This window comes from Thalassophryne amazonica, chromosome 14 (assembly GCF_902500255.1).
Source record: "Thalassophryne amazonica chromosome 14, fThaAma1.1, whole genome shotgun sequence".
In the NCBI taxonomy this organism is placed as follows: Eukaryota; Metazoa; Chordata; class Actinopteri; order Batrachoidiformes; family Batrachoididae; genus Thalassophryne; species Thalassophryne amazonica.
In genome coordinates, this window is record NC_047116.1 from 54,476,254 (window position 1) to 54,502,271 (window position 26,018).

At 39.6% G+C, this 26,018-nt stretch overlaps 1 protein-coding gene across 8 annotated transcripts in view; it reads right to left on the reverse strand.

The window, feature by feature from the left end:
- traf3ip1 (TNF receptor-associated factor 3 interacting protein 1) overlaps window positions 1-26,018 on the reverse strand; it is a 54,526-nt gene that overhangs the window by 12,504 nt on the left and 16,004 nt on the right. The window contains exons 2-14 of one of the 8 annotated variants that reach the window (XM_034186630.1): window positions 24,726-24,794; window positions 21,017-21,178; window positions 20,419-20,547; window positions 19,812-20,237; window positions 19,665-19,739; window positions 17,986-18,009; window positions 17,618-17,687; window positions 17,260-17,280; window positions 11,582-11,669; window positions 11,283-11,375; window positions 6,330-6,462; window positions 6,213-6,249; window positions 5,995-6,068 (exon numbers count right to left, since the gene is read on the reverse strand). In XM_034186630.1, the coding sequence (XP_034042521.1) occupies window positions 5,995-6,068; window positions 6,213-6,249; window positions 6,330-6,462; window positions 11,283-11,375; window positions 11,582-11,669; window positions 17,260-17,280; window positions 17,618-17,687; window positions 17,986-18,009; window positions 19,665-19,739; window positions 19,812-20,237; window positions 20,419-20,547; window positions 21,017-21,178; window positions 24,726-24,794 (1,401 nt within the window). Of the gene's footprint in view, window positions 1-5,991; window positions 6,069-6,212; window positions 6,250-6,329; window positions 6,463-11,282; window positions 11,376-11,581; window positions 11,670-17,259; window positions 17,281-17,605; window positions 17,688-17,985; window positions 18,010-19,664; window positions 19,740-19,811; window positions 20,238-20,418; window positions 20,548-21,016; window positions 21,179-24,725; window positions 24,795-26,018 lie in introns of all 8 variants that reach the window. The other 7 variants (XM_034186628.1, XM_034186629.1, XM_034186626.1 and 4 more) reach the window with 7 other exon arrangements.

A 26,018-nucleotide genomic window follows, 5' to 3' on the forward strand; every position in this document is an offset into this window, starting at 1 on the left:
GCTTAGTAAACACTCATTTGATAAAAAGTATTTCCAGTGGTCTCCAAGGATCCTTGTACCAAAGACATCAAATCATCACCTTAGGTCACTGGCTAGTGTGCAAGTCTCACAACCATACAGCAAGAGAGGCAACACCAGGACCCTAAAGACTGGATTCTTGTTTGGGCTCTCGGTGGGTGTAACTCTGCCACTGGCTTCCGTCAGAAGGTAGCGTATATTATAAAGTGGAAGAGGGAAAGCCACATGGAACCTCATCTCCCAAAAAGAAGAAACTACAGGAGAGCACCAAGGGTCTTGTCTTTGGAGGATGGCAGCTGGTGAGGTGCTGAGGGCTCTTTCACTGAATGGTGGCACCCAGGTCCAAACTTGAGGCAGCTCAATATATATCCATTATTGTATTTATGGCCTGCAACACACTCCAAAAAAAGCTGGAACGCTAAAGTATTTACAACTTTGTAATGCTGGGATTCCTTCTCATAACACTTAAAAGATGTTTTGGCGTTAAGCACACAAGTGATGAAGCGTTTGAGGCATTATTTTATCCCATTCTTCCTGCAAACACAGCTTAAGCAGAAGTTTACAAAGCCCTGATCTCAAGGTTGGAACAGTACAAGGTCATCATCACTGCATTTTATTTCTACTGTACATATTTTTTTTATTGTAATCAGGTCAGGACTGCAGGCAGGCCAGTCCAGTATCCACACCCTCCACAGCTATGCCTTTGTAAAGTGTGCAGAACGTTATTTTGCACTGTCTTGTTGAAAAATCTATAGACATCCCTAGAAAACATGTTGTCTTGATGGCAGTATATGTTGCACTAAAATGTCAAGTACATTTTGGCATAATGCTACTATCACAGAGGTGCAAATTACCCTCACCAAGGGCCCTGACACAACCTCATACTATGACAGACCCTGGCTTTTGGACTTGTTGCTGAAAACAGTCTGGATGCCCCCTTTTTTGTCTTTGGTGTAGCGCACATGGCACCTGTTTCTTCCAAAAAAGATGTGGAATACTGATTCATCTGACCACAATACACACTTCCCACTGTGTGATGGTCCAACTCAGATGCCTCCATGCCCAAAGAAACAAACATGGTCTCTGGGCAAGATCAGCATATGGGTTATTTTTTGCACAGTAAAATTTTTAAGTGGCATTTGTGAATGTAACCCTATACTGTAGCACATGGCAAGGGTTTCCCAAAGTAATTCTTTGTCCAATTGGTTATATCAACTATTGATGAATGATGATTCTGGATGCAGTGCCGTTTGAAAGATTGGAGATCACACATGTTCAGCTTAATCTTGCACCCTAGCCCTTTACACGCTAAAATGAATAATAATAATAATAATGACTTGGATTTATTAGAGCACTTTTCAAGACACCCAAAGCGCTTTACAAGTTGCATTATTCATTCACTCACACATTCGGTAAGCTACTTGTGTAGCCACAGCTGCCCTGGGGCAGACTGATGGAAGCGTGGCTGCCATTCTGTGCCTACAGCCCCTCCGACCACCACCTCATTCATACAAAGGCAAGGTGGGTTAAGTGTCTTGCCCAAGGACACAACGGCAATATGCAGATATATGACTGGTTGGGAGCTGGATACGAACCGCCGACCCTTCGGTCACAAGATGGATTGCTCTACCAAATGAGCTACTGCCGCCACAAATTCCTCCAGATTCCTTGAATTTGAGGGAAAAAATATGCATATCCCTTGCAATCTATCTTTGAGCAACATTGCTTTTAAACATTTCAATAAACTGGAGATCCTCTGTCCATCTTTGCTCCTCAAAGACTTTCATAGATACTGCTTTCATTCCAAATCATGATTACAATCACATTAACATCACCTGATTGAAATGTCATCATTTATTTATTTATTTGTTTATTAAATGTCAGTACTAGCCCAAAACTGCCTCTGTCCCAGCTTTTATGGAATTTATCGCAGCTCTAAAATACAGAAATGGATGTACAGTGGGGAAAATAAGTATTTGACCCCCTGTCATTTTTGCAGGTTTTCCCACCCAAAAAGAATGGAGAGGTCTGTAATTTTTATCGTAGGTACACTTCAACTGTGAGAGACAAAAAAAAAAAAATCCAGAAAATCACATTGTATGATTTTTAAATAATTAATTTGCATTTTATTGCATAAAATAAGTATTTGACCCCCTACCAACCAACAAGAATTCTGGCTCTCAGAGACCTGTTAATTTTTCTTTAAGAAGCCCTCTTATTCTGCACTCTTTACCTGTATTAATTGCACCTGTTTGAACTTGTTACCTGTATAAGACACCTGTTCACACACTCAATCAATCACACTCCAACCTGTCCACCATAGCCAAGACCAAAGAGCTGTCTGAGGACACCAGGGACAAAACTGTAGACCTGCACAAGGTTGGGATGGACTACAAGACAACAGGCAAGCAGCTTGCTAGAAGACAACAACTGTTATGATTATTTATTAGAAAGTGGAAGAAACAGAAGATGACTGTCAATCTGAACCGATCACCTGTAGCTCATACTTGAATTGCCTTGAATTTCCCTCTGGGATCAATAAAGTATCTATCTATCTATCTATCTATCTACTTTGCAGCCTGTAGAGCCCCTGTGAGTAGGACAAAACTGTAGACCTGCACAAGGCTGGGATGGACTACAGGACAACAGGCAAGCAGCTTGGTAGAAGACAACAACTTATATTTATTAGAAAGTGGAAGAAACACAAGACGACTGTCAATCTCCCTTGGTCTGGGATTGCATGCAAGATTTCACTTTGTGGGGTAAGGATGATTCTGAGAAAGCTCAGAACTACACAGGAGGACCTGGTCAATGACCTGAAGAGAGCTGGGACCACAGTCACAAAGATTACATTAGTAACACATGATGCAGTCATGGTTTAAAATCCTGCATGGCAGCAAGGTCCCCCTGCTCAAGCCAGCACATGTCCAGGCCCGTTTGAAGTTTACCAGTGACCATCTGGATGATCCAGAGGAGGCATGGGAGAAAGTCATGTGGTCAGATGAGACCAAAATAGAGCTTTTTGGAATCAACTCCAATTACCATGTTTAGAGGATGACAACAACCCCCAAGAAAACCATCCCAACCATGAAGCATGGGGGTGGAAACATCATGCTCTGGGGGTGCTCTTCTGCAAAGGGGACAGGACGACTGCACCGTATTGAAGGGAGGATGGATGGGGTCATGTATTGCGAGATTTTAGCAAACAACCTCATTCCCTCAGTAAGAGCATTGAAGATGGGTCATGGCTGGGTCTTCCAGCATGACAATGACCCCAAACACACAGCCAGGGCAACTAAGGGGGGCTCCGTAAGAAACATTTCAAGGTCCTGGAGTGGCCTGGCCAGTCTCCAGACCTGAACTCAATAAAAATCTTTGGAGGGCGCTGAAACTCCAAACCTGAAAGATTTGGAGAAGATCTGTATGGAGGAGTGGACCAAAATCACTGTTGCAGTGTGTGAAAACTTGGTCAAGAACTACAGAAAACGTCTGACCTCTGTAATGGCAGACAAATGTTTCTGTACCAATTGTTAAGCTCTATTTTTCTAGAGGGTCAAATACTTATTTTATGCAATAAAATGCAAATTAATTATTTAAAAATCATACAATGTGATTTACTGGATTTTTTTTTTTTATTCTGTCTCTCAGTTGAAGTGGACCTACGATAAAAATTACAGACCTCTCCATTCTTTGTAGGTGGGAAAACCTGCAAAACTGACAGGGGGTTAAATACTTATTTTCCCCACTGTATATTAACTAATGAAATGAAACAGACCACACAAAACATGAAATACAGTTGGTTCATATGATCTGCAATGAAACAGAAATCAAAGTAAATGTAAGAATCACTGTGGGTTTTTTGTTTTGTTTTTTAAGTTTGCCTGTACTGTCCCAACCTTTTCTGATTTGTGGCTGTAATTCACACAACTACAACATTTATTTTTGGCTCCATGGGGCCTTCTATCCAGATTTATTTATGGCCCCAGATTTATTTATGGAAAATAATTTGGGCATCTCTGGTATCAGCTGAATGAGACTCAAGATGTTCTACATGAAAGTGTCTGCATATCAACATTGTTTAAATGTTATCTGCTTATTTAACAGCATTTATTTTTTTTTTAAACAGGGCCTGAGTGTCCAAAAATTTTTATTTATTGTTTTAGCTGTGTCAGGTTTGGTCTGAGAACATGGACTGGTGCATGCCATCACACTATGGAACAGCTTAAGATCTTGGACGATAGTCACAAGGAGACGACAGGTCCATGCCCACCTCTCAAAAGTAGCCATCTGTGTGTTGCAGGTAAACTGTGGGCAAGTGTCTTTTTCTAGTGACTGGGGTCCTCAGCGCTTAGGCACCTGCAAGATGGATGACATCCAGAGACACTAGGCTAAAATGTCAAAACTAACATTCCCTCACAATGCAAGAATTAAGCCTCATCATCATTTATTTAACACCGCATCAGTGTTTCTACAGTTACATTTCCTTTATTTTTTGCTTTTATTTTGGATGATATTTCAACTTTTCTTACATTTAAATTCCAAGACTTAATGTTTCACTAGCACATTGCCCACGGGGATCCACGGACTCTAGACTGGGGAATGTTTGGAAATAGGTGGCTGACAATTTTCAAGGGTGGTAATAATTTATGCAGTTTCTATAATGACTTGGAGTGGTGTGTGAGTCCAGAATGTAATTATCAACATCCATTGTTCACTGTTGTTACGTAATATCCCTAGTTTCTCCAAAAATATTAGTTCTATCAATGTTCCGTTTTGGCGGCATTCATTCTTGACCCAAAATACATAAGCCTACCAAATGGCAAATGTCAGCTCCCCCAAGTTTGTCTGAGATCTAAGTTATATGCAAGAATCTACACATAGGCCACTTGGCTTTTAATATACAGATGATTTACCACCCTCTGCTGGAATGGCTTGAGTCCAGAATTTAATTATCAATGACCATTGTTCACTGTTGTTACCTAATATCCCGAATTTCTCAAAAAATATTAGTCCTATCAATATTCTGTTTTCCCAGCGTACATAATTTATATGGGTGGCAATAGCTCAATTGGTAGAGCGGGTTGTCCTATGACCGAAGGGTCAGCAGTTTGAATCCAAGCTCCCAACCAGTCAAAAATCTGCATACTGCCACTATGTATGAATGAGGTGGTGGTCTGAGAGGCCATAGGTGCAGAATGGCAGCCACACTTCTGTCAGTTTGTCCCAGAGCAGCTGTGGCTACACCAGTAGTTCACCACCACCAATGTGTGAAAGTGTGAGTGAATGAATAATGGAACATGTGAAGTGCTTTGGGGATCTTGAAAAGCGCTCTATAAATCACTATTATTATATAGATTTCTCCCAGAAAAGCCGCATTTGCAGAGCTGTTGGCATTACATGACAAATTTAATTTGATGCAATTCAGACAATATGTCATCCCACCCCAAAACCTGATATTTACTGCCCTAACAACAGTACTTATGTTATCATGCTCATGGCAGTCTGTTAAACTGCAAAGAAATTATTTTAAAAAGTAAATAAAGTCCATAACTTGAAACTGATTTAAAAAACAAAACACACTTGATGGAATAAGAATTTTAAATTTGATTTACTAACAGTCTATTGGGGGAACAAATAATTAATTAAAAACAACAGATATTTCATTTTCAATCCTAAATTTTCGAGTCAGTAAAATCACCTGAAGAGTATTTTATTATTATAATATCTGGAGCTTATTATTAAATAGTCTATAATTACACCTTTCATAAGGTGTATTGAAAAGTGACACCCAACACACCTTGCTAAAGGTGTGTTGGGTGTCACTTTTCAATAATGGTTACAAAGCTTTCTGCAGAGAGAATACTATTGCGAGATAAAGGGCAACTAACTCGCCAATAAGGAACTAGCTAAAGATAACTGGGCAGATACCGCCCTCTAGAGGACAGGGAACAGAACTACTAAGAGAACACATACTTTCTCTTTGGACTTGCGAGCTGATGGTGATGCCTCATAGTCTTTCTTGGTCTCAAGGAGCTTTTTCACAAGGCCACCTATAGCAAAGTGAGAGGAAAAAGTAACACCAATTTTGTAGGCATATTTATTATGATCAACAGCTCATGAAAAAAAAACAGGTCAGAAAAATACATTGCCTTTTCAAAAAGAAAAATTATAAAAATAAAAATTTGACACCTTACCATGCTTCTCTTCATCAATTAGCTCTTGTACAGGCTCCTGTAAAACCAAAAAAGGTCAATTAATTTTGCCATTGTTTGTCCATGTATATAATAAAGTTTTAGTTCAAGGCCACTTACCTCCAAAGTTGTATTAATGTCAGAATATGGAGCCAGAGACTCCTTGACAAGAAACTGATCATCATCCTCCTCATGGTCAGAAATCTTTTTTCCATCCACAATGACCTGTGCTGATGACTTTCCACTCGCCAGCCTGAAAAACAGACAGCCTATAATCTACAATGTAACGACCGTAACTGATAAGACCTGTTCCATAGCACAACAAATACAATTAGGACACTACCCCATCCAAGCATGATCTTCAACATAAGTTTTTTGCTTTCACTTTTCCCTGGTTACTCAAATTTACCACAGATCAGGCAGAAATCCACATGAGGATATGGTACATTTTACACCAGATGCTCTTCTAGCTCATACTTTTCCATGAGTATACAGAGAGGGGAGGTGATGGTCTAGTGTTTCAGTGTTGGGCTTGAGACCAGAGGATCCTCAGTTCAAATTCCAGCCTGACCGGAAAATCACTAAGGGCCCTTGGGAAAAGTCCTTAATCCCCTAGTTACTCCCAGTGTGTAGTGCGCGCCTTGCATGGCAGCACCCTGACATCGGGGTGAATGTGAGGCACTGACATGTAAAGCGCTTTGAGCGTCTGATGCAGATGGAAAAGCACTATATACAGTTGTATGCAAAAGACTGAACACGCCTGATAATTTTCATCATTTTCCTTTATAAATCATTGGTTGTCTGGATCAGAAATTTCAGTTAAATATATCATATAGCAGACGAACACATTGATATTTGAGAAGAGAAATGATGATTCTAGTATTTACAGAAAGTGTGCAATAATTAAACAAAATTAGGCAGGTGCATAATTTTGGGCACCCTTGTCATTTTATTGATTTGAATACATTTAGCACTAATTATTGGAACACAAAATTGGTTTGGTAAGCTCACTGACCCTTGATCTCCTTACACAGGTGAATCCAATCATGAGAAAGGGTATTTAAGGTGGCCATTTACAAATGTTTCCCCTCTTTGCATCTCTTCTAATGAGTGGCAACATAGAGCCCCTAAACATCTCGCAAATGACCTGAAAACAAAGATTGTTCAACATCATGGTTTAGAGGAAGGATACAAAAAGCTATCTCAGAGATTTCAACTGTCAGTTTCCACTGAGAGGCACATTCTGAGGAAATGGAAGACCACAGGCACAGTAGTAGTTAAGGCCAGAAGTGGCAGGCCAAGAAAAATCTCAGATAAGCTGAAGCGAAGGATGGTGAGAACAGTCATAGTCAACCCACAGACCTGCTCTAAAGACCTACAACATGATCTTGCGATAGTGTCTCTGTGCATCGTTCAACTATACAGCACACTTTGCACAAGGAGATGCTGTATGATGCTGTAATGCAGAGGAAGCCTTTTCTGTGCACACGCGACAGAGTCACTTGAGGTATGCTAAAACACATTTGGACAAGCCAGCTTCATTTTGGAATAAGGTGCTGTGGACTGATGAAACTAAAATTAAGTTATTTGGACATAACAAGGGGCAGTATGCATGGCAGAAAAAGAACACAGCATTCCAAGAAAAACACTTGCTACCTACAGTAAAATTTGGAGGTGGTTCCATCATGCTGTGTGGCTTTGTGGCCAGTGCAGGTACTGGGATGCTTGTTAAAGTTGCAGGTCACATGGATTCCACTCAACATCAGCAGATTCTTGAGAACAATGATCCAGAATCAGTGACAAAGTTGAAGTTGTGCCAGGACTGGATCTTTCAACAAGTCAACGACCCTAAACACTGCTCAAAATCTACTAAGACATTCATGCAGAGGTACAAGTACAACATTCTGGAATGGCCATCTCAGTCCCCAGACCTGAATATTAATGAAAATCTGTGGTGTGATTTTAAGCGGGATGTCCATGCTCAGAAACCAACAAACCTGAGATGCTTTGTAAAGAAGAATGGTCCAAAATACCTTCAACCAGACTCTCACTGGACGCTATAGGAAGCGTTTAGAGGCTGTTATTTCTGCAAAAGGATGATCTACTAAATATTGATGTATTTTTTTCTGTTGCGGTGCCCAAATTTAAGCACTTGCCTAATTTTGTTTAAAGAATTATTGCACACTTTCTGTAAATCCTATAAACTTCATTTCACTTCTCAAATATCACTGTGTTTGTCTGCTATATGATATATTTAACTGAAAATTCTGATCCAAACAACCAATGATTTATAAAAGAAAATCATGGAAATAATTGGGGTGCCCAAACTTTTACATACAACTGTAAATGCAGTCCATTTTATGAGGACAAATTTATGACCCCCTCAAGGAAATGTAACATTTTCTTCTTAATTTTATTTTATAAGTGCTTGTTTTAACATGGCAAGGAATTTTAACACAGCATTTCTTAACATCCTAGTTTTATTTTGAGTGCTTACATTATTTTACTTTGCACACAAAGAAAATTTCACAAAAACTAAAATTAACAAGGTCAAAATTATTAGCGCCCCCGCATCCCCCGATGGTAATGGTCTACTGTGCATCTTTTTTTTGCTGGATACCAGCCTGCAGTCGTTTGTTGTATTTTTCAACAAGTCTCAGACATGTCTCCTGAGGAATCCCAGCCCCTTCATCTTTGGTGACTCTCTCAAACTAATCCAGATTTTATGGTCCTCTGGCATGGACCTTGGTCTTCAGTTCAACCCAAAGATTTTCAATAGGATTCAAGTCAGGGTTGTGTGCAGGCCAGTCAATATTCACTTTGGTCTTCTGGTAGTTTCTTCTTCACCAGAAGTGACGTATGTTTTGGGTCGTCGTCGTGTTGAAAGACAAAGTGAAGACCCAGACCCAGTTTTACTGCTGGCTACTTGAGGTTTTCTTACAAAATCTTCACATATCCTTTCTTCATAATTCCATCCACCTTGAGGAGATGCACTGAAGTATTCCCAGAGCATAATACTCCCACTGTCGTGTTTCACAGTGGGGACAGTGTTCTTTGGGTTATACACCTTTCCCTTCTTTCTCCAAACATAAGTAACATCTCAATGGTCAAAGAGCTCTAGTTTAGATTCATCTGACCAAAGGACATGCTTCCAGTATATAATCTTTCTCCAGGTTGTCCTTAGCATACTTCAGTCTGGCTTGAAGGTGTCTCTTCTGCAGAAGTGGACTTTCTCTTGGTCAGTAACATCGCAATCCATTCTTGTCCAGGGCTCTAGTGATCGTCTTCTTTGAGACTAAAATTCCTGACTTGGCTAAGTCATTCACTAGTGTCTTGGCAGTTGTTCTGGGGTCTTTAGACATGTCTCCAGAGTTTTCTTTCCAAAGTCTTTGAAATATTTCACTTCATACCTCTGCCAGGCTTGTACTGTACTGTGTGGCTCTCTTTGAATTTCTTGATGATACTTCTCACTGCAGTTCTTGACAACTGGAAATGTTGTGATAAGTCCTCCTCCTGCTTTGTAAGCATGTCTTTTGCTCAAGTCTAAACTGATTTATTTAGTTTTTTAGCATGATGCTTTCTCAAGTGACAACTCACACCCTTACTGAAGTTTTTATACTATATGTACATTGGAAGGTGACCCTTAGTTTTAACTTGATTTCACAAGATTTAAGCATTACAAAGTTAAAGCACATCATTGCACAACAATGGTTTGTGCTATGGGTCAACGGAAAAGTCAGTTCTTAATGCTGCGTTTACACATAGGCAGGACGCGTTACGAATGTCATATTTGCGTCATTCTTGGCACATTCCTGACATTCTTAATGTGACTTAACACATCTGAATAGGTTTCTTAATAGAGTGTGTTGGTGCGTGATATTCCTGATTTTTGTGGAGCATGTTTTTGGCTGTCAAAAAATCTTACATGAATGTCACCCACCACCCTCATTTCGCCTCATATCGTGGAGGTTGCAACTGAGCGTGATAATCCGTCTTGATTAATGGTGATCCTTAATAGAGCGTGACAGCGTTCTCCTCTGACGTGCGCACAATTAAACCCTGCTGCACCACATTTAGTTTCATTGCTGCAGTATGCTGAAGAAGGACAGTGATGGCAAGTCGGCTAAAAGTCTCGTTCCAATGCTCATCAGCGCGCTCCTGCAGGTGTTCTACCTGCTGCTGCTGCACCTGATGTTTGGAGAAACAAGTGAGACGAGAGTTGTGTGGAGCCACACATCTGGTTCTCTCTGTCTCCTCTCTGCACCACTCTATGGCACAGAGCCAAACTAAGCATGCAATCATAAAGTTCTTCTGCTGTGGATTAATCTAGACTTTGAGGAGCAAACTGGAGCGATCTGAACTGCTCAGCAGCCGACGGTAGGATAAATATGTGTGTGTGTGGAGACAATTCGCCTCATTTACAATGTGACAGAACGTAACGATGCGCTGTTGCGAGCAATAGCGAGGAACAGCACGCAACATTATTCTTGACTGTGCGTAAATGGTTCCTGATAATTCGCCAACAACATTTGCCATTAATTGTAATGCGTGGTAACAGGTTGCAGCAGTTCCTAAGGAGACCTGACGGCTCTGCCCCGAATCATCACATTCGTGATCAGCGGCCAAGAATGTATACTTCGTAGCATTCATGGCTTGTTGTCGTTATGTGTAAACACAGCATAAGGGAGCTAATATAATTTTGACCCTGGTAGTTTTTGTGAAATAATTTTGTTTCTGTTTGCAAATTAAAATAAATGGGATGCTTCGAAATACTGTGCTGAAAATTGCATGCTCTAAAATAGCACTTAGGAAAATTTTGAAGAAAACAACAAATTTCATTGCGGGGGGGGGGGGGGGGGGGGGGTGTAATAATTTTGTCCTATGTATACATTCTGCTCATAAATTCAGATCATTTAGTTTGTTCATCTCTGATTCAGTGGTCCTGCTACAAGCAAAAATATTTAGTTGAAAACAGTATTTAGTTGAATGCAGACCTTTAATCACCAACAATAGAATTTGGTGAAATACATGAATTCCACCTAAAATATGTGTGAGAACATGTGGTGATGTCACCTCTCAGCTGGGACAGAGTCAATGTTGCTTTCTTGTTTCTTCACTCTGGGAGGTGCGGGACGAGCACTGCCAGGCCGTGGAGTGTACATCCTGCTGTAGGATAAAATAATGCACACTGTTGAATAAAAACTTAAATAAATGTTTATAGTAATTTTAGTCTTGGGTCAAAAGCCACTTTGTGATAGCTGCACTAAATATTTTTATTTAAAAGTGGTAATGATCATACTTTTTTTTAACCACAGTATATACTTCATAAGGCATTAATTATGCAAAGTAAATGATGTATTCACTGCACAGACCTGGAGGCCATGTTGGATGGCACTGAGTAGCCTCCAGCATCTCCATTTTCCAGGGTGACAGATCTCTGGGCTACATGAGCGTCTCTATCTGTGAAAGTGCATTAGTGACTTCCAGTTCAATGTCAAAATATTTTATTTAGCAATTGTTTTCCTTTAAGCAACAAATAAGATATTATTTAAGAAATAAATGTGTAACTGCACAAGGTGCATTTTGTGCAACATTCAATTTTATTCACTTCATAAATGCAGAGGTGATACGTACATTCATTAAACATTTTTAACATTTTAACATCTGTCCATCTGTAAGTCCAGTCCTATTAATGCCAGGGTCTTCAAATTCACAGGGAGCATTCTTGGGGGACAGACTTTGGAAAACTTCAAAGATGGGTAAGTTTGACCTATTCTAAGGGGTCAAAAGGTCACATTCATTCTACACACTCTTTCATTAATTACATGCACAAAGATATTTTAGCATTGTGTTATATTTACCTCTCTAGTCCACCACAGTGGTGTTAAAATCAAATATGTGCTTGTAGTGTAAACTGTTAGTTTTGATTCAAGTGGTTTAACAAAAATATTCCATTAACCATTTAGGAATTACAGCTATTTGTACACATAGTGCCTCCATTTTTACAGCCAAAAGACATATAAATATTAAAGGATTATTAACTGAGCACGAGGTCTATATGGGAAAATATCAGACCGAGGTGCTGTCACTCAGTATGGGCCGAGCGTTAGCAAAGTCTGTCCGATAAACACAGAGGTCTGATATTCCCATACAGAAACTTACGGTATCGCCCGAGTATGAAAGCTGCTGATGTCTCGTAGTCAGAACTGTTCACTTCACCTACACGAAGAAATTGCTAACAGATGGTCCATTCGTTAGCTGGCAAGCTTTCAATGTGTGTGTTTTCCTACGCTGTTTAGATATTTATGGAGTACGTTCATGTCTGACTTGATTTTTCTAATTCTGTTTTTAGCTTTCTGGTTTGTAACAAATGTGATACGCTTTCCAGACCAATTGGCATGGGAACCGGACTGTCTGATATGGGAAAATATTAGACCAGAAATCAGCCAATCAGAGCACACATAGCATCACAGCCAAATAATAAAACTGAATATATAATCACTTTGAGACAAGTCGGGGATGGATATGTGAACATTTTTCAAGTGAATGAATGCATCTTGGACGTCACTTGCATTAACCATTAAGAGAAACTGCATGTGAAATCTGTCTGGAGCAGACAACTGTCAAAAGCTGAGTGACTGTGCAAGAAAGACACTAGTGAGGGAAGCCACCAAGACTCCCAGACAAGGAATTATAGGCTTCTGCAGATGTGAAGAGAGAAAATGAGAATGGTGCAACATTTGCCTATTGCATCACCAGTCACAGTTCCATTCATGGAACAGAGAAGGATGTTAAAGCAAGAAAAGCGTAATGCAAAGCATGACATAAAACCCTGCTGATATGTTAAGTTGGTGTATGATTTCATAGTAGAGGTGATGATAAAGTCTGGAAATTATTTGTATAGTGACAGACTGCCACTTTACAATTACTATATGGTGTATAGACCCCATTTTCAAAGAAATGGTTTTAATCAGACAAGGTGTTGTTTAGTTATAATGCCGAAACAAAAATGACAAAGGTGCTCCTGATGGCCATACTGATTAACAAACAACCCCTATTTTCAAATACAACCTTCCTCTAGCCTTCTCCTATTCATCATAAGCAAGAAATAGTTTCAATTGGACAAGATGTTCTTTAGTTATTGTGAGGAAATGAAAATCAAGATGGCATCCACAGCAGCAATACTGGATAACTGATGACAGCCATTTTGCACCACCATGAAATGGTTTCATTCAGACAAGGAGTTCTTGAGTTGGATGGACAGGGTGAAAACATGTTTCCCCCAACTTAGTTAAGCAAGGCCAATAAACAGCTCAAGACTAAGCTCAAGTCTCCATACGCCATGTGGCAAACTGTAGCTGACATGCCATGATTCTTAGTAAGAAAATCCTCTGTGCAACTCCATTGTGAAGGTTGTATAAGTGACGATGCATTTAACAAGTTATTTCAACATCACTTTGTTTTTTTTAGTTGATCAACACAATTCGGTTAGTATTATTATATAGTGTAGTGACGTATATACGTATATAATATATGTAGTAACGATTTTCACTGAGCAGTGCCTGACTAATGTGCTTTATTTTGTAATTATTTTAGTGTTTGTTTACGGTTACTTTCACATGCATTATATCCAAGTCTGACATCATGGAGGAGTGCAAAAATTTCAGGAATACTACAGTCCCACAGCTGAAAAATTTTCTTGCTGTAAGGGGTGTTCCCTGCAGGGGAAAACTATGCTGGAAGCCGATGAGTCTCGCTGAGAAAGCTGCACAAGTTTATCCAAATTTGGAGAAGTGTGACTGTGAAAAGTTTGAGAGAACGTGACAGTGGAAGGCTCTTTTCACAATTTCAATGGGAGAGCTGTGATGTGGACACGGCACTTGAGACAACTTCCATCCATTCACTTTAGTGCTGTGCTTTCCTGCTTATTGAGTATGGGTAGATCGATGAAAGGCTCAAGCAACACAAACGCAACAATGGCTATTGGATGTTTACCGACCCGTCACTGATCAATGAACTCGTAGAACTTGGAAGTATCAAAGGGACAACAACTTTGTTTGCATATGAAGCCATGTGAAACTGAAGCAGTGTCAGACAGATATTCTACTGCTGTGTGGTAACACAGGAGATGTATAATCATCAGAATTTGGTTGTATTTCTGGGTACGTATTTATTACTACTTTGTTTGTGCATTCTGAATACACCGTGGGTTATGAAGGAGCCAGAACTGGAAATGTGCTGGTCAGCCAGCCTCGGAAAATACAGGCAAAAGCAAACCGTGCACTCCCTATGGGAGTACATAAGTACCTGCCGTGCATCCGGAAAGTATTCACAGCGCTTAAATTTTTCCACATTTTGTTATGTTGTAGCATTATTGCAAAATAATTAAAATTAATTTTTTTCCCCCTCAAAATTATACACACAATACCCCATACTGACAATGTGAAAGAAGTTTTTTTTTTTTAGATTTTTGCAAATTTCATAAATAAATAAATAAATAAATAAATAAAAAACTAAGAAATCGCATGTACATAAGAATTCACACCCTTTAATCAAATGTTGATGCACCTTTGGCAGCAATTACAGCCTCAAGTCTTCTTCAAAATGATGTCACAAGCTGGGTGCACCTCTCTTTGGGCAGTTTTGCCCATTCCTCTTTGCAGCACCTGTCAAGCTCTATCAGGTTGGATGGGGAACGCTGGTGCACAGCCATTTTCAGATCTCTCCAGGGATGTTCAATCAGATTCATGTCCGGGCTCTGACTGGGACACTCAAGGACATTCACCAGATGCACTGTGCATACAAATATGAAGAGTTCAGATGCAAAACCCAGTATCTCCAAAACCATAAATTTTTAGTTGAGGCCAACATGTACACTCTCACTCTCTCTCACTCTCACTCTCACTCTCACTCTCACTCTCTCTCTCTCTCTCTCTCTCTCTCTCTCTCTCTCTCTCTCTCTCTCTCTCTCTCTCTCTCTCTCTCTCTCTCTCTCTCTCTCTCTCTCTCTCTCTCTCTCTCTCTCTCTCTCTCTCTCTCTCTCCTCTCTCTCTCTCTCTCTCTCTCTCTCTCTCTCTCTCTCTCTCTCTCTCTCTCTCTCTCTATATATATATATAGATGTTTTAAGGCTGTAAAACCTCTCACTACACACTTTATACACTTTTCTCAAACAGGCATGAACATTTTCTCACTTTTCTCTCCTGTGTAAACACTCTCTTTTATCTTCTGGGCAAGAAGATTATAAACAGACAAACGCAGAACTCTCCATTTGCTCACTGCCTCCGGAGGTACGGATGCGGGACCTGCAAAGAATCCAAGTCCTCTTTCGGTGGCCACGGAGCTTTGCGGCTGCGGTCAACATCCGCATCAAAACAGCGAGCGTAGTCTCTGGACCTGTTGCCAGATTTGGCGCAGCTCCGCACAGCAGACAGGAGGGTGGTGTGAGTGGCCCGCTGCTGTGCTTACCGAACCCGCAGACTCAGTAAGGGCATCGGAGGCAGTGAGAGCAATCGCGGTGATGCAGACCGGTGCCGCGACTGGCCCGCCTGATAAGGACGCAGAACACAATGCGCTGTAAAAAAAAAAAAAAAAGCATGTAAAATTGCACAAAAAAAAAAAATCTGCCAAACTGCGAGGCCGCGAAAGGTGAACCGCGTTATAGCGAGGGACCACTGTATATTATATTATATATATATATATATATATATATATATATATATATACATATACTGGAGTCCAGCTGGGGTCAATTCAGTTGATTGGTCATGATTTGCAGAGGCACACACCTGTCTACATATAAGGTCCCACAGTTGACAGTGCATGTCAGAGCACATGCCAAGCATAAAGTCAAAGGAATTACCTATTGACCCCTTAAACAGGATTGTCTCAAGGCACAAATCTGGGGAAGGGTGTAGAAATATTTCTGCTGCATTGAAGGTGCCAATGCAGTGCAGAAACATTTCTGCTGCATTGAAGGTCCCAATGAGCACAGTGGCCTCCATCATCCGTAAATGAAAGAAGTTCGGATCCACCAGGACTCTTGCTAGAGCTGGCTGCCCAACTAAATGGTGCGATCAGAGGAGAAGGGCTTTAGTCACAGAGATGACCAAGAACCTGATGGTCACACTGTTAGAGCTCCAGGATTCCTCCATGAAGAGAGAACCTTCCAAAAGGACAACCACCTCTGCAGCAATCCACCAATCATGCCTGTATGGTAGAGTGGCAAGACAGAAGCCACCCGTTAGTAAAAGGCACATGGCAGCCTACCTGGAGTTTGCGAAAAGGTAAAGGCATGATGTTTGGAGGAAACCAGCACCATCCCATGGTGGTGGCAACATCATGGTATGTTTTTCCAGCGGCAGGAACTGGGAGACTCGTTAGGATGGGGAAAAAAATTAATGCAGCAATGTATGGAGACATCCTGGAAGAAAACCTACTCCAGAGTGCTTTTGACCTCAGACTGGGGCGATGGTTCATCTTTCAGTAGAACAATGACCCTAAGCACACAGCCAACGTATCAAAGGAGTGACTTCTGAAAAACTCTGTGAATGTCCTTGAGTTGCCCAGCCAGAGCCTAGACGTGAATCCGAATGAACATCTCTGGAGAGATCTGAAAATGGCTGTGCACCAATGCTCCCCATCCAATCTGATGGAGCTTGACAGGTGCTGCAAAGAGGAATGGGAAAAACTACCCAAAGATGTGTGCGCCAAGCTTGTGGCATCATATATAAGAAGATTTGTGGCTGTAATTGCTGCCAAAGGTGCGTCAACAAAGTATTGAGCAAAGGGTGTGAATACTTATGTACACGTGATTTCTTAGTTTTTTATTTTTAATAAATTTGCAAAAATGTCAAAATAACTTTTTTCTTGTTGTCATTATGGGGTGTTGCGAGACAAATTTTGAGGGGAAAAAAATGAATTTACTCCATTTTGGAATAATGCTGTAACATAACAAAAGTGAAGTGCTGTGAATACTTTCTGGATGCACCGTATATCCGTGCACTTATGTCAGCCTTTCTGCTCTCAGTAAAAAGGATAAGGAGGTACTTACCTCCCTCACTGTCAGATTCATCTGGAGAGAACAAAAATAGACAAAGGACAGTCATTATCACTCTACAACTACTATGTACTTCATTACTGAACAATGTGATGCACTAAAGGTTATACAACAAGTATTTGGGAATATTTTAGGTACATTTCGTAATGCTAGTTCTATGATGCTAGTGAAACTATCGAGCCACAATTTATTTCATGGAAGTCATACTGAAAAGTAATTCAAAGCCTTTACGCCAATTTTATAATGTAGTCAATGACCACATATATTTTTTAATAATAATTGCACCTGAACAACATTTACATAAATGGCTAAAATAAAGAGGGTAGAAGGGATGTGAGAACTTTACCCTGACCTTCAATTTTGGGCCTTTGTCTCTGTCCTTTTGCAGATGAAGGCCGTGGTATTCTAGCTGGACTGTCAGACTGGGGAACAAAGAGAAACAAAAAGATTTGGGGTTAATGCATACGGTATCACTTTCAACACATTTTTGCATGTAGCACAAAACAAAAGTGAGAGACAGCATGTTTTTTTCAGTTTTTAATCACGTAAATTATCAATTCTGAATACAAGCATTACTTCTTTTCTTTGTTTTCCCTTCAGTGTGTTTATTCTTTCGTTCAGTCAGTCAATGGTTTTGTGGCTCAGATGACAGAAAACAAAAAAACCTTTTTGGCACTAGAGATGAAATGTCACTTCTATTATTAATATGTAAGTAGTTACCTGGTTGTCAGCTGCTTCAGCAGGCTATACAGTCAAATAACAAAGAGTTAGGCCATACATTAAACTATCACATTTTCAATGACACAGGAATAAACTACCAGTGATCTCATTCAATGCAAATCATTTTAATTACTACAGACGACAGATTAGAGCATATCTCAGCCAAAGGGCAACAACCCATGGCTAATTGTAGCTCTCCACACAGACCAAAACCAAAGTGAATTCAGTTCCGTGACAACGTGTCTAATTTTTTTTTTTATCAAAATATGTGCATTAGGTGCAATGGCTGACAAAAGTTATTAGACTCGTTCTCACACATTGTTCAAGGTAATTATAATTCATGAGCCAGTCATCAATTTTTACCTAATCGGAAATGACAAGAAATGACACTTAGAATCCAGCCTCAGTGTATCATGGCGTACACAAAAAATGTATGATAGCCACCCCACCCAGGTAGGGGTCAATGAAGAATTACACAGATGCATATTATTATTTGGGTTAATAGGGTTCTAATAAGGATTAGATTGCACCATCTGCCATGCTTAGTTTTCATGTTACAGGGTAACATATATCACATGTCATAGAATCCAATGGATGTTGACCTTGTTTGACCTTTACTTTGAAGACCAAACATTCAACACAGTCAAAACCATTCCATTTATTAATCCTTTTATGTCAACCAATAATTTGCATCATTTTTTACTGAAATTGGTGCAAGTTTAACTTTTAACTCCTGTACAAACTGAAACTGATCTTTGTCACCATTTTGCCATTTTTACCCCATAACTCCAGAACACTCCATCATAGATAGTCCAAACTATACCTTTTTGGAATCGTTATGATCAGACAAGCAATATGATATAGTTTTCAACATGATTGGAACATTTTTTAAAGTTTGACCTCTGTGTAATTCTTCACTGACCCCTACCTGGCTACAGCTCAAAGTCCGAAGGCGTGATACATAAACAGACATGTAATAAGATATTTATCACATATTACAACAAAAATAAAGAACAAGAACCATATAATTACCAATAATGTTCATTCAACACTTATGCTAATAATAAATAGCATAACACAGTAGTTCTGATCTATATAATCATCAAAATAGTTAAAGAATAATCATACACATGAATCATGTGGAACAAATAACACAGGTAAATTCTGTAGATATATAAATTTTAGAATGTTCTTATGTCTCGCTATAAAGTCATGAGTGTCTTCTCCATGTCTTGATGTCTCACAACTTCAGTATGTGACTCAAGTTGTAGAATTCTCTCTGCTAGGGAGACTAAAGCTCTTTCACCTTGATCAGACATCTTTGTTGAATTAAATGATCTGGATCCTGAATCAGGGTAACACAAAATGGGGGTGTGTCACTGGCGAGGCTGAGAAATGGGGGCTCCTGATTGGATGAAAAGTGGGGCTACACAAACCCTGGTATTTTCAATTTATTTATTTATTTTTTTTGTATTGCCCTCATTTTATTGTCACAGTTTCCAGGGCAGTAAAACTGATAGGAAAAGTATATGATTTGTGAGTCCTTTTTTCTTGTATATCATGAGGGCTGGTTTATGAGTATAGGGCAGATTTTTGTTGTAATATGTGATAAAGGGTATTACCACATTGTCAATTAATACAGAAATCTCAAATATTCCAAATGCCAGACAAGCACTTACCTCTGGCATGGGTTTGGCTTTAACAACGGACTCATCAGTGCTGGGGGTTTGCTGAGGTTTTTCTGATATTGTGACCTAAACATAAAACATTTTAAAAGTACTGCTTTACTTGTTAATTATACAGCAGTGTATGAAGTAAGCTATTACCTTGCTATTGCTGTTCTTCAAACTTTTGCTCTTGTCTTCAACCTCTTTGTGTCGCTCGGGATCTCTCTCTTGCTCTTTGTCTCTTCGTTTCTCCTTGTCTCTTTCTCTGTGTCTGTCTCTGTTGGAATGTCCGGATCCTGTCTTTTCATTGGCTTTGTCTCGCCCCTTGTCCTTTTCCTTCTCTCTGTCCCTCAGCCTCTCCTTGTCCCTCTCTTTTACACGTCCTTTGTCTTTGTCTAGTTCACGGTCACGGCTCTTGTCTTTGACTCGATCTCTGCTATGATCCTGTTCTTTGAGGTGGTTCTTTTCAGAATGCTCCCTGTCTTGGTGATGGTCTTTCTCACCATCCTGCTGCTGGCTCTCTTGGTCTTTGGATTTGTGTCGTTTCTGATCTCGACTTCGACTGTGCTCTTGGATCATCCTCTCCTGACATAGTTCATACCACACACACACACACACAAAAAAAAAATCGGTATATAAGACCATAAAACCAGTCATAACTGTGAGATTATTATCTTGTTTTAAAAACATAATTTGAAGTTTCCAAGACAGCGTGTGGGATTAAGCAAAACATTAAAAATCAGTGACTTGGGATGAACACCCTCACCTCCTTGTCAAGCTGACGTTCACGTCCTTCCTTATTCTCCTTGTCCTGAGAACCAGAGGTACTGGCCTTGGTCTGTATGTCCAACTTTTCTCCTGCAAGAACTCGCCTCACTGCATCATCACTGGACATCTACACAGAGTGCAGAAGAGCCATGGCTCACTAGAAATGCTTCATTTGGTTGCACATTATTTACAGAGATAAACGTGATTTTGAAGAACCAAATGCAGTGAAAGCTTCACAAAAAAGAAAAAAATATATTCATTGGTGGCTCTAACTATACATCAAAGCCTAAAAGTAGCGTCTAAGTAGAAGATTTATGAGAAACTCACACAAAATATAGATGCTTGGTTCATATAGTCATTCAACTGATACCAATGTGTTTTATATAATAACAACTACTTCCAAATAATGTTCAGTGAGGGGCCAAATTATCAAGAGACATTGTAGGGTGAAAGCCTTGTAATTGTTGCTTATTTTAATTTCAAAGTTCCTGAGATGGTTAGGAATTTGAGCAGAAATCTGTTCCGTCTCTGATTTCAATGTTACAGCAGCGTGTGTGCGTGCATGCATGCATACACGTCCTCCCAAGAACACAGACCTTGCTTAGGCAGCACTTGGCGAGGACCTGCAGAAGCTCATTGGTTTTGTCAGGCTCACTGCCTGCCACAATACGTTGTGGTTTAACAGTCAGGGGCTCGCCACTCACCAGCATCACAACGTCTATTGCCTTCTGGAGGAAAGCTACCTTAGAGTCCCTATCCTAAAAGGAAAGCAATGTTTTGTTGACAAAGAACTCCACAGTAACAGACAGGATATAACAAGCGAAATCAGTTGCACAGTAGTTTATAAAGATTAAACTATCTGGGACATGCATATTCAGCTTTCAGTTTTCTTTTGGATCATGTTGCAACACAACAGAATGATTAATGTTCCAAACACTAAATCAAATTATTCAAAACTATACAGTGCATCCGGAAAGTATTTACAGCGCTTCACTTTTTCCACATTTGGCTATGTTACAGCCTTATTCCAAATGGAGTAAATTCATTTTTCCCCTCAAAATTCGACTCACATGACAAGAAAAAGTAGTTTGGAAATTTTTGCAAATTTATTAAAAGTAAAAAAAAAAAAAACAAAGAAATCACATGTACATAAGTTTCACACCTGCTCAATACTTTGTTGATGCACCTTTGGCAGCAATTACAGTCTCAAGTCTTGTTGAATGTGATGCCACAAGCTTGGTGCACCTATCTGTGGGCAGTTTTGCTCATTCCTCTTTGCAGCACCTCTCAAGCTCCATCAGTTTGGATGGGGAGCTTCGGTGCACAGCCATTTTTAGATCTCTCCAAAGATGTTCAATTGGGTTAAATTCTGGACTCTGGCTGGACCACTCAAGAACATTCACAGAGTTGTCCTGAAGCCACTCCTTTGATATCTTGGCTCATATCTTGCTGAAAGATGAACCGTCACCCCAGTGTGAGGTCAAGTGCGCTCTGGAGCAGGTTTTCATCCAGGATGTCTCTGTGCATTGCTGCATTCAGCTTTCCCTCTACCTGACTAGTCCCCCAGTTCTTGCCACGGAAAAATACCCCCACAGCATGATGCTGCCACCACCATGCTTCACTGTAGGGAAAAATTCTCATCAGACAAGAGAATTTTGTTTCTCATGGTCTGAGAGTACTTCAGGTGCATTTTGGCAAACTCCAGGCAGGCTGCCATGTGCCTTTTACTAAGGAGTGGCTTCCGTCTGACCTCTCTACTATACAGATCTGATTGGTGGATTACTGCAGAGATGGTTGTCCATCTGGAAGGTTATCCTCTCTCCACAGAGGAATACTGGAGCTCTGTACCCTTCATTAGATTTGTGCCTTGAGACAATCCTGTCTCAGAAGTCTACAGACAATTCCTTTAATTTCATGTTTGGTTTGTGCTCTGACATGCAGTGTCAACTGTGGGACCTTATATGTAGACAGTTGTGTGCCTTTCCAATTCATGTCCAATCAGTTGAATTTACTCCAGGTGGGCTCCAATTAAGCTGTAGAAACATCTCAAGGATGGTCAGTAGAAACAAGATGTACCGGAGATCAATTTTGAGCTTTATGGCAAAGGCTGTGAGTACTTATGCATGTGATTTCTTAGCTTTTATTTTTAATCGATCTGCAAAATCTAAATGAAAAAAACCCAACCTTTTCCCCCATATTGCTATTGTGGGTTATTGTGTGTAGAATTTGGAGGGGAAAAATGAATTTTAACTATTTTGTAATAAGGCTGTAACATAAAATGTGGAAAAGTGAAGTGCTGTGCATACTTTCCGGATGCACTGTGTGTTGTGCCAGTGTTGCCTTCAGGCATTGAGATCTTACTTCATAAAACAATCAGGATTTAAATGCTGACCATTCCTTTGATTCACTTCTTGAATGCATGCCAAAAAAACATGCCTTGTACCAGAGAAACACTCAACCAATGACCCAGCTAAGCACCACTTCCAGTCTATCAGTATGTTGTATTTGAGAAGTCTGCCACCTGTGTAACATGACCTGACAACAACAGCTGCTACAGGTACCTGGGCCGTCTGTGTAACACCTGATATTTGACGTGTCTCTGACATTTCATTAGCTTCACAAGGTCAATATCCCCCACCATGGGATTTCTTTCTTATGATTTAGAAATCTACTAAATCAGGGGTTTTTTTTATGTACCTCTGCTGATATTACTATAATGCATTACTCAAACATAGTACTTAATACTGCTATTAAACATGAGCAGTTTCCTGATAAAAATTACATTTACATCAAACAGAATGTTTCAAATTGAGAATTGGGTACACTGTTATTAGATGGGACTCATGCAGAATTACTTGCAACTTAAATATTCCTAACTCCTACTCCACTGTGTGGGATAATAATTTGTCTTTATGATAACAAATTGAACGATCTTTGTGTTTAAGGGAACTTTTCCAATAGTTATTTAACAATACAAATGATGAGGGGAAAAAACAGTTAAGAGATACACAGAATTTTCACTGAGGAATCCTTTTTTTTCCCTCTCAGGGGGAGAACACTCTTCTCATCTTAAATACATCATTTTGTCCAGCAGTTTTTATCTATTACAACATGATTTTTATAAATCAATATCCAATTTGTTTATATTGTGAAGATGAGACATATAGTACCCATGTACTGCATACAACACTCAGCTAGTTGGTGAAGAATAAATACAAAACAAAATGATGAATTTATATTGTCAAATAATTAAATGAATGAAGAGGAGGGGTGCTTATTATCACTCTCAGCCTCTCAGTTCACTGGACAGTCCATCAGTCACGGGCTTGTCATCGGCTATATTTGAGAAAAGAATTAGATTAGCCTATCCTTGATGTAGAACAGTTTAAAACCAGCAGTTAACCCATTCTAAGGCTGTATATCCCATTGATGGGAAATTTCACTTTTTGTTTGTGAGATACTGACAAGCCAAAATGAGACGAGTGGTAGGGGGCTAAACTAAAAAAGTCAGACTAAATTACATCACCACTGGATTCAGTTTGACAGTTGAGTAAATTTGCTTTAAGAAAACAGTTGTAACTTATCTTTTAGAAAACAGCATAGATTCTTACATTATTCACAATACACTGTAGTAGAAGGCGACATGTTCTTGTGGAGCCATCATGTCAAGAATACTTGGACAGACTATAAGCAGAATCAAATCTTTTGAGTTTAAATTTGGTTTTGAAGCAAAGCAATACTTCAGAAACATCACTTAAACAATGATGAAAACTGCATTTGTTGTTTCACTATCACCCATAATGTGCTAGTCCTTATAGTGCACATAGGTAATATTGTTGGAAAAGTCTCAAATTGGTGCCTGTCTCTTCACTACATGTTGTTTGGGTTTCTGCCCCCCACTGTGTGTATGAGGAAAAATGCAATGAAAAAAGTTAATGACAGGAACAGGTCGATTTGCTGATGGTCTCCTAAGCTTTAGTGATCTTAGCGTAGCCATGTTCATGAACGACCTTGTAATATTTGCAAAGAAAACATAAATCCATGTATACCAGAAGAGAGAAACCATAAGTCATAACTATGCTGCATGCTCACAATGATTTTGTGAGCATGCAGCATAGTTATAGAAAAGCAGTGCATAACAGGTAAAAACAAAACAGCAAACACACAATATACCGAATATTTTTTTTTTAAATAATTAGATACACTGAACAACCACAAAACCAATATTGAAGATGTGCTAGTGACATTCCCTAGAAAGAACAGTAATGTTGTTTGCCATCAATGAGAGGTGTGCAGCAGGCTTACCTTCACATTATCAGACTTCAACTCATTCTCTCCATATAAGCCTTTCATAAAACCAGTAGTCCTGATTACCTGGAAGTAATGAGCGTGAAAAAAATTGATTTCAAACAGTTTTTCCATTACAGACTTTTTCCCACACTGAGAACATTTTGAAATTTCCAATTGCAAACAGCCAACATACATGCAAATGCATGTACAGACCCTTCCAGAGTGTAGCCTTTCCATAAATAATGAAACTTTTACATATTATTCTATTGTTACTTAAGTATTGTTTACGAATCAAAACAATGAAGTTTCAGTTCATTCAAATGTAGTATTACATAACAATTTAGCACCAGTGAGGGCAAATCAAACAGAATGTTTCAAAGTAGCTGGCAATGTAATGAGGTCCCACTGAAAACAGCATGTGATTCATTGCTCTTGATATGGAGTCTAAACAATGTCCTGTAACACGACTGTTACAAAGGCTTCGAAACACTCTGAACAGTCTTTTGTGTTAGCAATCAAGAATGTGAATGGCCAACAAAAAGTTTTAAACTCATCCCCAGCCACACATTCTATCGGTTCTGTTTTTATTTTCCTCATTCTGTTGTGGATTTCATCCCATATTTGCCCATGTACAACCCCAATTCCAATGAAGTTGGGACGTTGTGTAAAATGTAAATAAATACAGAATACACTGACTTGCAACTCCTCTTCAACCTATATTCAATTGAATATACCACAAACACAAGATATTTAATGTTTAAACTGATTAACTTTGTTTTTGTGCAAATATTTGCTCATTTTGAAATGGATGCCAACAACACGTTTCAAAAAAGCTGGGACAGTGGTATGTTTACCACTGTGTTACATCACCTTTCCTTCTTACAACACTCAAAAAGCGTTTGGGAACTGAGGACATTAACTGTTGAAGCTTTGTCAGTGGAATTCTTTCCCATTCTTGCTTGATGTACGACTTCAGTTATTCAACAGTCCGGGGTCTCCGCTGTCGTATTTTGCGCTTCATAATGCACCACACATTTTCAATGGGTGACAGGTCTGGACTGCAGGCAGGCCAGTCTAGTACCCGCACTATTTTACTATGAAGCCACGCTGTTGTAACACATGCAGAATGTTGCTTGGAATTGTCTTGCTGAAATAAGCAGAGATGTCCCTGAAAAGACGTTGCTTGGATGGCAGCATGTGTTGCTCCAAAACCTGGATGTACCTTTCAGCATTGATGGTGCCATCACAGATGTGTAAGATGCCCATGCCATGGTCACAAACACACCCCCATACCATCACAGATGCTGG